Source organism: Aquarana catesbeiana, linkage group LG12, assembly GCF_042186555.1.
Source record: "Aquarana catesbeiana isolate 2022-GZ linkage group LG12, ASM4218655v1, whole genome shotgun sequence".
In the NCBI taxonomy this organism is placed as follows: Eukaryota; Metazoa; Chordata; class Amphibia; order Anura; family Ranidae; genus Aquarana; species Aquarana catesbeiana.
The window spans coordinates 81,406,871-81,422,698 of NC_133335.1; the positions used below are offsets into that span (position 1 = coordinate 81,406,871).

The following is a 15,828-nucleotide window of genomic DNA, read 5'->3' on the forward strand; positions in this document are numbered from 1 at the left end:
AATTCTCTAGGGGTTAGAGTTAAAGGGCTTACCCTGGTGTCAGAAAAACATACCAGCTCACGTAGCTAATCATCCTACGGTAGGAGAGACTTGGCGTATAACTCAGAAGACCAATCGAGAATATTCGATTGCACCTGCCCCCTCCCCTCTCACCCCGGTAATTGGGAACCCGGACTTTAGGCCGGGGTGTCAAGACAACAGTTTTCAGGAGCTGAAAGTCAGTGACAGGAGTCAACTCCGACACTTCATACTGAATGGACAGTGGTTGTCTAGGAAAGCTATTATGGATGACCCACTCTTAGCCTGCCTTTTCTTCTGGCAAAAAATACAATTAGCTCACTTTATTAAAGCACAAAATCCACCGACACTGTATCTGAGACCCCTGACACCATTTGAGCAAATAAGCCTAGAGCAGGAACCAATGCGACACACCATCTCGCTTACATACCAACTCTTGCTCTCAACTCCCACAGGCTATAAACCCCCATTCATAATCAGATGGGAACGAGACCTGGGCATACAGCTTACCGAGAAGCAAGTGGAGAGAGTACTTTTTTTCACTTTCAAAACCTCAATTTGCTCAAACCATCAGGAAGCGGGATTTAAAATACTGTCTCAATGGTATTACACCCCAGTTAGGCTGCACCGGATGTTCCCCCAGAGCTCGGATCTCTGTTGGAGATGTGGAGAGGAGGTGGGTACCCTTCTACATATCTTCTGGTCTTGCAAACGTTTGACATCCTTTTGGTCTGAGGTCCATAGAATTGTCCAAAAGTTCACGGACAGGGAGCTACCCAAGAGCCCAGAATTCTTTTTATTACATCATCGTGAAATCCCGAGCAAAACTTACAGGAAGTCGATTTTGCCTCTGTTGAGCACAGCAGCAAAAAGTTGTATCCCTCTGCTCTGGAAGCAAACGGAACCCCCAGCTGTGGCGATGTGGCTAAAGAAAATCGCCGACATTTATAAAATGGAGGACTTGATAGCAACAGACAAAGGAAACAGTGAAAAATTCCTTAAGAAATGGTACTATTGGCGTGAATTTTTCTACTCGGAGGAGCATGCTAGGCTGATAGTTTAAACACAGAAAAAACATTTGACGAAAAGGGGCGAGGAGGTAGAGATAGGCAACAAGAGTGCCTGGTGGAAAATACGGGGGGCCGGGGGGTGAGGAGGGGAGATCAAGTCGGTTCCCCTGGTTAACACGAGGCGTTTCGCGTAGGGCAGAGCAACGTGTTTTCATCACCTCCCACTGCTGCTGTTGTTTCCAGTAGGACGGGCTGTCTGTGAGCTTCTGGCCGGCGCTCCAGACTACACTACATGCCTATTATTGTCTACTAACATGTGAGTTTAACCTTTTACTTATCCAATAAAATTAATGATTTTACACTATATGGAGCCTTTTTTTCCTTCTATGACCATATCCGCAATGCTGTGGGCTGATGTCTGAGTACCTGTCAGTGTGAACATCTTGAGCCTGACCCTGCAGTCTTTGATGTCCCATCTCGGTATAAAGTCTCCGATCCATTGGTCGTGGTTCAAAGCAGCATTAACAAACAGCTTTCTCTGATCCTCCTCGACGGGGGATCATGAGTTTCTGGTAAGCGACCAGTCTGATTTCACGGTGGTGGAACAAGCATGCTTCTTTTTTCTCACAGCAAGAACTTATGTTTTTATGTTTTTTGGAACTTTTTTAAGATACTTTCATATCACTTGGGTGATTCATTTTTTATAAATGGACTTTTAATTATCACTTTGAACATTTAATTTTTGGACTGATTATTAATTTGACATGTGTTTTGTATATTATGTATACACTAAAGGGGAACTCTTCACTTAGTTCTTAATATTTGGTTTGGTGATGATACGTATGATCACCAATTTGTTCTAGCGCGATTCAACCCCCTTAATAAGGAGTACCTGTCACTGACTATTACTGTCACAAGAGATGTTTACATTTCGTCCCACCGTGCTCGCGCGCAGAAGAGAATGCATACGTAAGTCGCACCGCAAATGTAAATAGTGTTCAAACCACACATTTGAGGTATCACCACGATCGTTAGAGTGAGAGCAATAATTCTAGTGCAAGATCTCCCCTGTAACTCTAAATTGGTAACCTGTAGAAATTTTTTAAGCGTCGCCTTTGGAGATTTTTAAGTACCGTAGTTTGTCGCTGTGACGGGAGTCACTTTGGGCGAGGGGGCCCGTGGAACCCAGAATCCCTTGGGGAGGTTTGGGAAACCCTTGTTTCAGCTCCCCATGCACCTCCTATGTCTAAGTCACCCTGTGTCTCTAATAGGGGCACAGGGTGACCGAGAACCCAAGTCTGATCAATGTAACGGAAGATCCTACACTCCGCTTGAGTGCTTCCATCAGCACACTGCTTCCTCCAGTCTGGAACTCCAGGTATCAGATATTACAGCCCATATATTGTAAGAACCAGGCAAGACTAGCTCAGTTACAAAACTGCAACATGGAACTGTTTTTTGAAACACAGGTACACAGAGATATTCAAACTTCTCCTCAGTAGACTATCCAATCAGCAGGGAAAGCTGTTGGAGGAATTCGCCCCCTCCCACAGCTAATCTACATACACATCTAATAATACCCAAGGCAGACAGACACAATAGACCAATGGAATACAACCACACCCCAAATGACCCAACACAGAGCACACCATAGTATGAGACAATATACCATATACAATATATATATATATATATATATATATATATATATATATATATATATATATGACATAAAAAAATTTGCAACTATCGCCATTTTATTTTCTAGGGTCTCTGCTACTAAAAAAATAAATATAATGCTCGGGGGTTCTAAGTCATTTTCTAGCAAAAAATACAGATTTTAACTTGTAAGCAACAAATGCCAGAAATAGGCTTAGGCATGAAAGGGTTAAAGCCTCTCAGGGGCTAGATTTTCTTCTAGTTCCTGACAGTTTCTTTCCACCTTGAAGTCCCACTCTTCCCGCTACAATATGTGGTTCATACTGTATGTGTTCCCACTCCTTTATTGCAATCACCACTACATATAATAATTTATAAATTCATAATGAGGGTATGACACCCTTATAACCACTGGAATAATAGGGAGGAACCTTTAACCACTTGCTTACTGGGCACTTAAACCCCCCTCCTGCCCAGACCAATTTTCAGCTTTCAGCGCTGTCACACTTTGAATGACAATTGCGCGGTCATACAACACTGTACCCAAATGAAATTTTTATCATTTTTTTCCCACAAATAGAGCTTTCTTTTGGTGGTATTTAATCACAGCTGGGGTTTTTATTTTTTGCTAAACAAACAAAAAAAGATGGAAATTTTTGAAAAAAATAAAAATCATGTTTCATTGTTTGTTATAAAATTTTGCAAACAGGTAATTTTTCTCCTTCATTGATATGCGCTGATGAGGCGGCACTGGTGGGCACTGATAGGCTGCACTGATGGACACAGATAGGCACAGATAAGGCGGCACTGATAGGTACAGTTAAGGCGGCACTGATAGGCACAGTTAAGGCAGCACTGATGGGGACAGATAAGGCGGTACTGATGGCCACTGATGGGTGCTGATGGGTGGCACTGGGTGGCACTGATGGGTGGCACTGAAGGGTGGCACGGATGGGTGGCACGGATAGGTGGGACTGATGGGCACTGATAAGTACCACTGATGGGGGCACTGATGGGGGGCACTGATGGGCAGTGATGGGCGGCACTGATGGGCACTGGTAGGTGACACTGATGGGCACTAATGGGTGGCACTGATGTGCAGCACTGTTGCACTGATGTGGGCAATGATGGGTGGCACTGTGGGCACTGGATGGCACTGATGGATGGCACTGTGGGCACTGATGGATGGCACTGTGGACACTGATGGGTGACGCTGGCACTTATCAGTGCCCATCATTGGCTGACAGCTGATCATGTGGTAAGGGGTCGGGACCAACCCCTTACTCTGATCTGTGATCAGGCGAGTCTCATAGACTCGCTGATCACCGAGCGCGCCGCGCGCGCCCTGCAGGGGGCGCGCAGGCCGCTCGTGCACGGCCCGGCAATTCAGATCCGCGCTGTTGCCGTCATTTGGCAATGGCCCGGATCTGAAGCGGTTAATAAGTGAGCAGAAATGAAAAAGTTGCAGCAGTTCACCACTGGAATATCTGAGAGACAACAGAACTTTAAAACTGAAATAATATTTGGTGAACAGGCCTTTTAACCACTTCAGCTCCGGAAGGTTTACCCCCCTTCATGACTAGGTCATTTTTTGCGATACAGCACTGCGTTATTTTAACTGACAATTGCGCGGGCGTGCAATGCTGTACCCAAACAATGCCTTTCTTTCCCACAAATAGAGCTTTCTTTTGGTGGTATTTGATCAATTCTGTGGTTTTTATTTTTTGTGCTATAAACAAGCAACAATTTTGAAAAAAGAAAAAAAAAACAATATTTTTTACTTTCTGATATAATACATATCCATAAAAAAGTATATTAAAAGAATGTCATTAATCAGTTTAGGCCAATATGTATTGACTGGCAATGTAAAAAAAACAAAACAATATTTTTTAATTTCTGCTTTAAAACACATCCAATAAAAAAAAAAGTAAAAAAAAAAATTCTAATATTTCTTCATCAATTTAGGCCAATATGTATTCTGCTACATATTCTGCTACATATTTTTAGTAAAAAAAATCACAATACATGTGTGTATGTGTGTGTGTGTGTGTGTGTGTATATATATATATATATATATATATATATATATATATATATATATATGCAAAAAAGTTAAAGCGTCTACAAACTATGGTATTTTATTTATTTTTTACTAGTTATGGCAGCGATCAGCGACTTATAGCGGGACTACGATATTGCGGTGGACAAATCGGACACCTAACTGACACTTATGACACTTTTTGGGGACCAGTGACCCTAATACAGTGATCAGTGCTAAAAAATATGCACTGCTACTGTACTAATGACACTGGCAGGGAAGGGGTTAACATCAGGGGCGATCAAAGGGTTGAATGTGTTCCCTGGGAGTGCTTTCTAACTGTGGAGGGGTGCTCTGGCTGGGGAAATGTAAAGATCCGTGTTCCTGCTTAGCAGGAACACAGGATCAGCACAATCCCCTCCACAGAACGGTGATCTGCCTTGTTTTCTGCCTTCCCCTGAACGATCGGCGGGTCCGATCACAGTGGTAAAGGGTCGCTGGCAGCTCGCACTGTGCCCCAGCCCCAGAAGTATCAGATCACCTACCAGGTACGTGATCGAGCGCAGAGCAACCACCCTGAAACAGTAAATCTATGGTGGGCGGTCGCTAAGCGCTTAATCTATTGCCAGTAGAGTTGGGCCGAACACCCCCCACGCCCCCACCCCCGGTTTGGTTTGCGTCAAAACTCTCAAACATCGCAAAAGTTCGGACCTGAACCATATTAAAGTCTATGGGACCCGAACTTGAAAAATCAAAAGTCCCCATTTTGAAGGCTTATATGCAAGGTATTGGCCATAAAAAAAGATATGGGGGGCAGGTACTGCCCTGGGAACATGTATCAATGTAATAATTTTTTTTAAAAAGATCGTTTTTACAGGAGCAGTAATTTTAATGATGCTTAAAGCGAAACAATGAAACCGAAAAATTTATTTAAATATAGTGCCTGTAAAGTGGCACATCTGTACTGTGTATAGAACCTGCTACAGCAAAACTGACATTTATAAAAGAAAAAAAATTACCTTTAAATTGCCGTTAATACAATGCCATTGCTGGCAATCCAAAAAAAAAAAGTTCGGAGGTCCCCCTCCAATCCATACCAGGCCCTTCGGGTCTGGCATGGATTTTAAGGGGAACCCCACACCAAATTTTTTTTTTAAATGGCGTGGGGTCACCCTCAGAATCCACACCAGTCCCCATATCGGAGCATGCAGCCCAGCAGGTCAGGATAAGGGGGGGGGTCAAGATACCAGCCCCCTCCCTATGTGAATGAGTATAGGGTACGTGGTACCCCTACCCATTCACCAAAAAGAAGTGACTCCTTTTTCCATTGTTAAGCGCTCCTTAACAATCAGTTATGCACTGTGCCCTGATTGGGCAAAGCTTTGCCCAAGCAGGGCTTTGAATGCACTGTGCAGCGCACAGTGCATTGTGGAGCACTCGGTGGGCGGACATCCTGCTGAGCGCCCCACAAATTCAGGTGTTCGCCGAATGTGCGAACAGGCAATGTTTGGGCAAAACTTTTGCTCAGATCGAACTGTTTGCCCAACTCTATTTGTCAACATTATCATTTAATGAGTTATCTACTTAAAACAGCCAGTGTTTAACAAGCTACCCCTAGCATAGCGGTTTTAACCATATCAGCAAAAATGGCAGCTGTCAAGGCCAGAGTTGTATATATTGTAGCCCAGGGTGACATATTTGGCTTGGGGTATTACGACATTCAAGAGCATATTGGAAAGATAAGTAAAGTAGGAAACTTAATTTAAATTGTATTTCTTCATATTTAATATCGCAGAGGAAAAATATTCTGCAGAAGTGGATTCGTGGACAACCGGAGAACAACTAGCAGGCTGGCTGCTGCAATCCAGGTATTTTTATCCTGTATATACAATATGTTTATGTTGTCTTTTTTTGCCTCACCTTTGACAGTCATAAAATATGTAATCACCTGAGGCGTCAGACCTAGCTTAACTCCTGAAATTATTTACTTATTCTCTTCCATCCTTTTTTTTTTTTTTTTTTTTTTTTTATGAAGAGGTGCTGGGGACAATCCTCGTGGCTGGTCTGTCTCCATTCTGGATGGTGATCAGTGGTTTGATCTATCAGGAGATGACTTTTTGCTGGATTTAATTGCGGAGATAGAAGATGGAGCTCCCTCTCAGCCCTTTTCAACATCTGAATACCCTTTTGGAGATAATGGTGGCATCCCTGAACCTCCAATAGACTTTGCTCCACTGCTCCCACCAGGACACCCATCTTTCCCAGCACCTGGACTTCCTCCTGATCCTCCACCTCTCCAGGCGCCAAAAGCTCCACCTCTCCCTCCACCCTTTCCTTCATCTCTTGGAAAGTGAGTAACTTTATGTTCTAATAGAGAAATATGCTTACTGCAGTCATTTTCTGCCTACTGACCGTAATTACTTATCAAAGTTGTTAATCGCAAAAAATCAATAAATGTATTTTATACACTGCCAGTACAATTGCATATTATCTCTCTTTATATACACTTCCCATACTTCTCCTACTCTTCCAACACCAATGCTAGTTGCATGTAAAAATACACTTATTGTTTAATGCATAAATAACTACATTAAAGTGGATGTAAACCCCATTTTTTTTTATGTCATAATGTAGAGTATAAGATTTCCTATCATTTGATACCAGTCTTGCCACAAAGAGTTAATCCAGCTCTGAGCAATCTTCTTTTATTGTTCAGTGAGATAAAACTTGACAAACAGAGAAAAACTTTGTCAAATCCTCCCCCTTGCTGTGAGTGACAGGTGATTTACATCTCGTGCACTAGCCTAAGACAGATGCATTATTTTTTAATTCCCTCCCCCACTCCTTTCTTCAGCAGCTCTACAAGGATTGGCTGTTCCACACCTCAGCATGATTTGGCATGCTGAAGTCATGCGGTTACTTTCCTGTCTTTTCACTGGATGTTAGAGATCATAGGAGAAGTGGAGTGTAAGAAATACACAGGAGAAATGCATATTGACAAGGGGAGTGTAGAGGTGGGCGGGGAGTCTACTGACATCACGACTCCACCCACCGAGCTCCAGACAACAGACCCACCCACAGAATCTGCAGTTTTTCGGGTCTCATAACAGACAGAGGGGAGACATTTGACAGGTAAAGATACATGCAGGAGGCATGTATATCCTTATAGATAACCCCTATGGCAGTAGTTTAGAAAGGATGACATTGGGTTTACATCCACTTTAAGTTATGTTAATATAAACTTGGTGTATAGCTTTAAAATTATCTGATCATTAGTAGAAGCAGTTTATAGGACCTGCTCATTGACTGTAATTAAAAAGATTACTTTCCTCTTAAATAACAACTAAAGCAGGGGTCCGATCTGTAAAATTTTCTTCCAGCAGGGGTCTGAATGTTTGGGCATTGATTTGCATCCTTCACATCACAGACCTCTCCTCCTATAACACAATCCTGTTCTTAGGGCTGGTTCACATCAGAACGCGGTGAGGGAATGGCGTGTTCTGTATGCGTTTCCTGCACAGCATTCAAAATGCACTGCCTGTGCAATCTGCGGTGTCAATATACTGTATTCCTAATGACACCTCATACACAGATTAGGCTTTACTAGATCCTATGGTACCACGATAGCATGTGATTTGGTGCAGTGCATTTTTGAAAAGTAGTGCATGCACTTCTTTTTGTGCGATCCAGTCCAATTTTAGCCCATGCAACTGAAAGGGCTGAAAATCACATTGCACCGAATTTGCACTGGAACACACTGTGTGATTCAGGTGTGAACCAGTGTCCTCAGTCCCCCTTCACATCAAGATCCCCCACTTTACATCACAGCCCCAACATCACAGTAGTGTCTTCACAGTAGTGCCCTCTGCCCCCCCTTCACTTTACCTGCCCCTCTGCCCCCCCCCCACACACACACACACACACAGTAGTATCCTCTGACCCTTCAGGTCACCCCCACCCAGAATTGTCCTCTGCCCCCCTTCCACAGTAGTGTCCTTACCCTCACCCAGTAGTATCCTAAACCCACCCGCCCCCAAGGTGCCCCCTCCTCCCACTGCAGTGTCCTCTGCCCCCTCCACTCTTCTACCTTACACACAGCAGAGTGGACAGCGGGAGGCAGGACATTTCTGGATGGAGGACGGGAGCAACTAGAGTTAACTTTTCATATTAACAAGTTGGTGATTGGTTGCTAGGACCGCTCAGCATCCTGGCAATCTATCACCAGTGTTAATGAGAAAAGTTAACTCGGGCAGCTCCCTCCCTCCATCAAAAACCAAAGGGCTCACGATTTGTGATGTCCTTACCACACGCCATCAAATTGGGATACCCTTTTGAATTACTTACATCCTAGCATGATATATGGGAACACTGGCAGCCAACTCCTCTTTTAGATTTTAGGTTTGGGCGGTTTCATCTTTTTCCATATACTGTACAGTACTGTACTGTACAGTAAATTTTTTCTTGATTTGTGCAGCCCTGTCTGTTGTGCGGTTCTCCCATTGGCTTCTTACAACAAATAGGGCTTTTGCTGGCAGACATTGGAGGCTCCTGTTGCCATACACAGTCTACTTTCTCTTTGAATCTTTTCTCCCACCTTTCTGTCCTTATGTGGAGGTTGGGAATTTTTTTGACCAGGGTGCAGCACCTGTTTCAATATACAGCTTATAAAATAAATATTGAACATGTCACCATTTTGCTAGGTAAATATATTTCTAAAGGTGCTATTGACATGAACTTTTCACCACATGTCGGTAACAACCCATGCAATCCATACATACAAAGAAACCAAAACAAATATGTTCAGAAATGAAGTTATGTGTAATAAAATGGAATGACACCGGGAAAAAGTATTAACCACGCTGAAATTGACAGCTTCAAGACGCCTCCTGTATGGAGAAACTAGTCGCATGTGCGTGTGTTTATTTTTTTACACTTTTTTGGTGAATAAGTAGGGGTACAATGTACCCCATACTTATTCACATGGGGGGGCTGGTATGTGGGGGCTGATGAACCCCCTGCCCACAGACCCCTACAACCACCGCCCAGGGTTGTGGGGAAAAGGCCCTTGACCCCATCAACATGGGGACAAAGTGCTTTGGGGTGGGGGGGGGGGGCACTCGCTCGCCCCCCTTTCCTGGCCTGGCAGGCTGCATGCTCGGATAAGGTAAATAAGAAAAACACCCACGCCTATTTAAACAATACTTATAGTGTATGCAGCTGCTGTCTATTATTCCCAACAGGGGATTTGCCAGTGTTAAACTTATTCCTAGGCAGCACTTGCTATGATGTGTACAAAATCTTTTTTTTTTACAGAGCTAAAATACAGCCCATTAATTGTAATGTGCCTATGCACACAGGTGTGTAAAGATGCCCGTGTAAATTCTTCAGTTAAAAAAAAAAAATAGAAAAATCTGCTTTTTTGGTCAGTAATTTACACTAAATGCACGCAAATGCACACAAATGTGCACAAATGGGCATTTACATGTTGTGCAGAATGAGAACGCGAGAATAAGTTTGCGCGCATTCAAAAATACGCAAGTGCATAAATATACACAAATACACCAAAAATCTTTGAAAAAGTAGATGCTCAAACAGAAGTATCATGTGCAAGAGGCCTAAATATGAATCTAAAACACATATAATACACATTTGTGCCAAAAAATTAAAGTGACAGTCTTTTTTTTAAATTGTGCAATACAGTATTGAGTTCTTTTGGTGCCCGATTCCCAGGGTATCCCCTGTAGTGATTATTCCACCTTGTGCTGAATGTTTACACACTGCACTCACCAGATGTCGATGACCCCCCTACTATACAGCAAGGGAAGTCATAAAAGCTTGTAGGTCCTTAGGGAGGCTTTTCCTGAGGTTTCTGATAGTTTCCTGGTGTGTATCCTTGCTCCTACTTGAATTAATCCCGATGTTACCCCCAAAGGTCCCATGGGCAGGCAATAAAATAAAAATGGAGAGAGATAGCCTCTCATAGTGTAAAATCCCTGAATGTATTTATTAAAATTATAATTAAAAAAGCACCACTAGTGCAATAATACAATGTAAAGAACGGCCGCTGTAACAATTAAAACATGGACGCCACCTAGAACCTGGCATGCGTTCCACTCACAAGGCCGGAAGTGACGCATGGGAACAGCCACTAAATGCGTTTCGTCATCAAACAGCAGCGTCTTCAGAAGCATGCTCAGGTAAGGGTCTGGTATGGATTTTTTGGCATAGGGGATCCTATCAAAATCCGTAACAGACCCGAAAGGGCCTGGTATGGATTGGGGGGGACCCCCATGCCGCTTTGTTCACAATGTTTTTATTGCCGGGAAGCCCGCTGACAGCTGACGAGTCATCCGTTTTTAAGGATGCGGCAGCCGGCTTTCCATTTCTTTCCTTAACAACCAGCTAATGTTAAAGTTGCCGGCTCCAAAAGTTCATATCTGAACTGGGAAATTTGTCGCTCGTACCAGACATGTGTAAACCTAGCCGTAGGCATTTGCCTATTGGATGGCGAGTTTCCGTTCACCATACAAACTCCAGGCAGGTGGTGCCATACATGGGATTTGAACCCATGACCTGAGTGCCGCTAGCTCAGAGTGCTAACCACTAAGCCACTGTGCTCATCAGATTTATAACTAGAATATATAGTAGTACCAGGATTAAAGAATAAACATATATAAACATAAGTGGACATTCTAATAAAATTCTATTTAGATAATAAACATTATTCTTCATATAATAGAGAGGTAACTGTAAATTTTCTATGAAGAGGAGAGGAATAAAGGGGCAGAGGCCCTCGTTCTGACTTTTCAGGCAATGGACAAAAGTATATCAAAATTAATATTTTATTAACAACAAGATTACAACAGACAGATCATATATAATGTAGAAAAGAGTTAAAAACCTACAGTACATATTGACAAAAAATTGACACCGAATAGATGCTAGTGAGCCCCTGTGCTTCAACACATTTCGTTATTGCTTCATCAAGACACACAGGGTTTTGGTTGAAAGAAAACGGGTCTCACTCAGATTGTCTACACATGGAAATCTCCCGGATGATCAGAAGTAAATCACCATTTATAACAGGAGGTGGACTCTCAATAGTACCAATGGCTGGAGGATGGACTGATAACGTACATAGATATAGGTATATCGTTCACCGGGGGGGAGAGGGAGATGAAAAGTGCAAAACTTGAAAAATCCTGGATAATCAAGAAGGCAGGGAGAGCCTCTCTGACTCTTAACTGTCCACACGCATTGGGAGATTAAACACGTAGTTCCAAAAGACTAGAGAATATGCTTTCAAATAGATTCAGCAGGCACTTGTGCATCAACCCATCAGAAGTCTGTAAAGTCCACTGTAGTATTTAAACATGCAGTGGTGACTAATCATTCAGTGATCCCCCAGGAGCCTACGGAGTGGAGCTCTCTTTCAACCAAAACCCCGTGTGTCCTGAAGAAGCAATAGCGAAACGCGTTGGAGCACAGGGGCTCACTAGCATCTATTCGGTGTCAGTTTTTTGGCAATATGTACTGTATGTTTTTAACTCTTTTCTATATATGATCTGTCTGTTGTAATCTTGTTGTTAATAAAATATTCATTTTAATATACTTTTGTCCATTGCCTGAAAAATACGAACGAGGGCCTCTGCCCCTTTATTCCTCTCCTCTTCTGAGTTAAACAATATACAGATGTGGCCTTAGGAGTGTTGTTTCAACCATTTGTAAATTTTCTATATATTTAACATTAGAAAATACTGTAGTATGCATTACTCTGTAACACTCATTAAGAAATGCATTCAGAACAGGTAAAAAAAAAAAAAAACACAGGAAAGAGAATTAGGAAGATAATTATTATCAAAAGACGTAAAACACATCATAATTACCAATGGTTTATTTATACACACAAACAAGGTCGTGGCTCAATCCTGCAGTTTGGCACCATCTAGGAAACACGTTTGCCATTGACAATTATATTAACGCAATTATGCTGATTCGCCACTTAATATTGGGCATTCACCTATTTAATTGCGCTTTCCTGTTCGCCATAGCAAGGTCTTAATTATTTTAACCACTTCAGCTCTGTAAGGTTTTACCCCCTTCCTAACCAGGCCATTTTTTGCGATACGCCACTGCGTTGCTTTAACTGACAATTGCGGTCGTGCGATGTTGTACCCAAATAAGATTGAGGTCCCTTTTTCCCACAAATAGAGCTTTCTTTTGGTGGTATTTGATCACCTCTGTGTTTTTTATTTTTGGCGCTATAAACAAAAAAAGACTGTCAATTTTGAAAAAAACTATATTTTTTACTTTCTGCTATAAAACACAAATAAAAAAAAAAAAAATGTAAAAAATCAAATGTATTCATCAATTTAGGCCAATATGTATTCTACTACATGTTTTTGGTAAAAAAAAAAAAAAACCCAGTAAGCATTTATTGATTGGTTTGCATAAAAGTTATCGTAAACTATGGAATAGATTTATTGTCTTTCTATTTTTTTTATTGTTTTTACTAATAATGGTGATCAGCCATTTTTAGAGGGCCTGCGACATTGCGGCGGATAAATCTGACACCAAGTGACACTTTTTGGGTACCAGTGACATGAATATAGTGATCAGTGCTAAAAAAAATGCACTGTTATGCCCGTACACACGATCGGACATTCCGACAACAAAATCAATGGATTTTTTCCGATGGATGTTGGCACAAACTTGTCTTGCATACACACGATCACACAAATCTTGTCGGAAATTCTGAACGTCAAGAACGCGGTGATGTACAACACACACGACGAGCTGAGAAAAATGAAGTTCAATAGCCAGTGCGGCTCTTCTGCTTGATTCCGAACATGCGTGGAACTTTGTGCATCGGAATTGTGTACACACGATCGGAATTTACGACAACGGATTTTGTTGTCGGAAAATTTGAGAACCAGCTCTCAAACTGTGTGACGGAAATTCCAATGGAAAAAGTCCAATGGAGCCTACACACGTTCGGAATTTCCGACAAAAGGCTCCCATCGAACATTTGCCATCAGAAAATCCGACCGTGTGTATGGGGCATTACTGTATAAATGACACTGGCGGGGAAGGGGTTAACATCAGGGGCAATCAAAGGGTTAAGTGTGTTCCCTGAGAGTGCTTTCTAACTGTGGGGGGAATGCTGTGAGTGAAGGAAAACAGAGATCCGCGTTTCCGCTTAGCAGAAACACAAGATCTCCATTTTCCTCCCTCACAGAACGGCGATCTGCCTTGTGTACATAGGCAGACCGCCGTTCTGCCTCTCCAGTGAATGATCGCGGTGCGCATGCTCCAGAGCCAATCACAGGAATCACTTACAGGTATGAGATTTTGAGCTTAAGGGCAGCCCTGCCCTTATATGCCCCCATTATATGTACATGGGGTGGTCCTTAAGCAGTTAATTAGGTTAGAAGTTCAACCACCATTACTTCTCTTTTTTCTTAGTAAATCAACCCCTATGTAACTAATGGGTTTAGTTAAATTGTAATGCATTATTTAAGAATTGCTCTAGAATTTCCAAACTCATATAGTCCTGGAGTAAAAATATAACAACATGTTATTTATGGTATTGGGGTCTGTGCCTGTATGGCATCAGATTTAGCCATTGTAATATAATTGTTTGTATAAATAAGACCAAGACTCAATCAAAAATATTGCTTTTTGACAAACAGAAATACAACTTTAAAATATAAAAAAAAAACAAAAAAAAAGTAAATCTGTATTGGCTGTAATGCCATTGCACATATTACCAGAATATATTACCAACATTAAATATTAAGAATAAATAAATGAGAAAAACTTTTTTTATTTTTTTTTTTGTTTTTTCTTTCAGCAGCTTAGTAGATGATGCCCCCTACGTATTCTTATGTGGCAGCACAGTGTTAATTTTGATGTGAAATTTCGATTCAGTTTTAGTCATTCTCTTGACTAAAATGCCCGTTTAGTTTTAGTTACATTTTAGTCATTAAAATGGTTTTAGTTGTATTTTAGTCGACTAAAATAGTGTTAATTTAGTCGACGAAATTAACACTGTTGCTGTAACTTTTTTTTCCATCCTATTTATAGACCCAATTCTTCAATCCCCCCACCTCCACCCATGCCTCCTTTTCCAGGTGAAGCAATGGAACCAGGAGTAGATGAAATGTATTCCGTGAACATTACTGGAGGTATGTGCCTAAATGTGAACATATGTGAATGAGGGGAACTGTATGGTGCTTTTGATGAATAACATTTACCTAAATAAATCTTTTTATGTTGTTTTTCTATTTGTACATACTGTTCCATACAGTCCTGATTTCATTTTATATATAGATTTATGGGTTCTTGCTCCAGTGTCTATCTGTATGGCAAAGAATGCAATTAGCATCCCTTCTAACTGACTGCTGATATACATTCAGAGTGTATTAACAGACTGAGAAGCCCAATATACTAAGATGAACTGTAAAGCGCAACATTTACCTACCATATATACTCGAGTATAAGCCGAGTTTTTCAGCACATTTTTTTGTGTTGAAAATGCCCCCCTCAGTTTATACTCGAGTCAAGCACTTTTTTGCAGCAGAGAATGACATTTTCCAAACCCAGTTTGGGGCCCTCTATCTCGGGACCACTTGGTGCTAGGAACCCCAAACTTGGTGTGCAAACCCAGTGGAACTAGCACTACAACATATCCAAGCTAGGGTTCCTAACACCAAGTGGCCCCGAGATACGGAGCCCCAAAGTCGGTTCGGAAAATGTTCTCTGCTGCAGAAAAGTGCTTGACATTTTCCGAACCGACTTTGGTGCCCCGTATCTCGGGGCCACTTGGTGCTAGGAACCCCAGCTTGGATATGTTGTAGTGCTAGTTCCACTGGGTTTGCACACCAAATTTGGGGTTCCTAGCACCAAGTGGTCCCGAGATACGGGGCCCAAAAGTCAGTCGACTGTGTCCATCTGCAGCAATGTCATTTCGGGACCCTTTGGGTCCAGAGACCCCAAATTTTGGCTGCAGCTAGGGGGCAACTAGAAAACTCTTAACTACTGAGTTTGAAGTTCAGGGGACCTATGGCTGCAAATTGACACAATGAGTCATGCAAAATGGGC

At 42.0% G+C, this 15,828-nt stretch overlaps 1 protein-coding gene across 1 annotated transcript in view; it reads left to right on the top strand.

The window, feature by feature from the left end:
• The window catches only part of MYO15B (myosin XVB), a 233,436-nt gene that overhangs the window by 77,493 nt on the left and 140,115 nt on the right, over window positions 1–15,828 (top strand). The window contains exons 8-10 of the mRNA XM_073608123.1: window positions 6,521–6,593; window positions 6,761–7,075; window positions 14,812–14,912. Of these exons, the coding sequence (XP_073464224.1) occupies window positions 6,521–6,593; window positions 6,761–7,075; window positions 14,812–14,912 (489 nt within the window). The remainder of the gene's footprint in view (window positions 1–6,520; window positions 6,594–6,760; window positions 7,076–14,811; window positions 14,913–15,828) is intronic.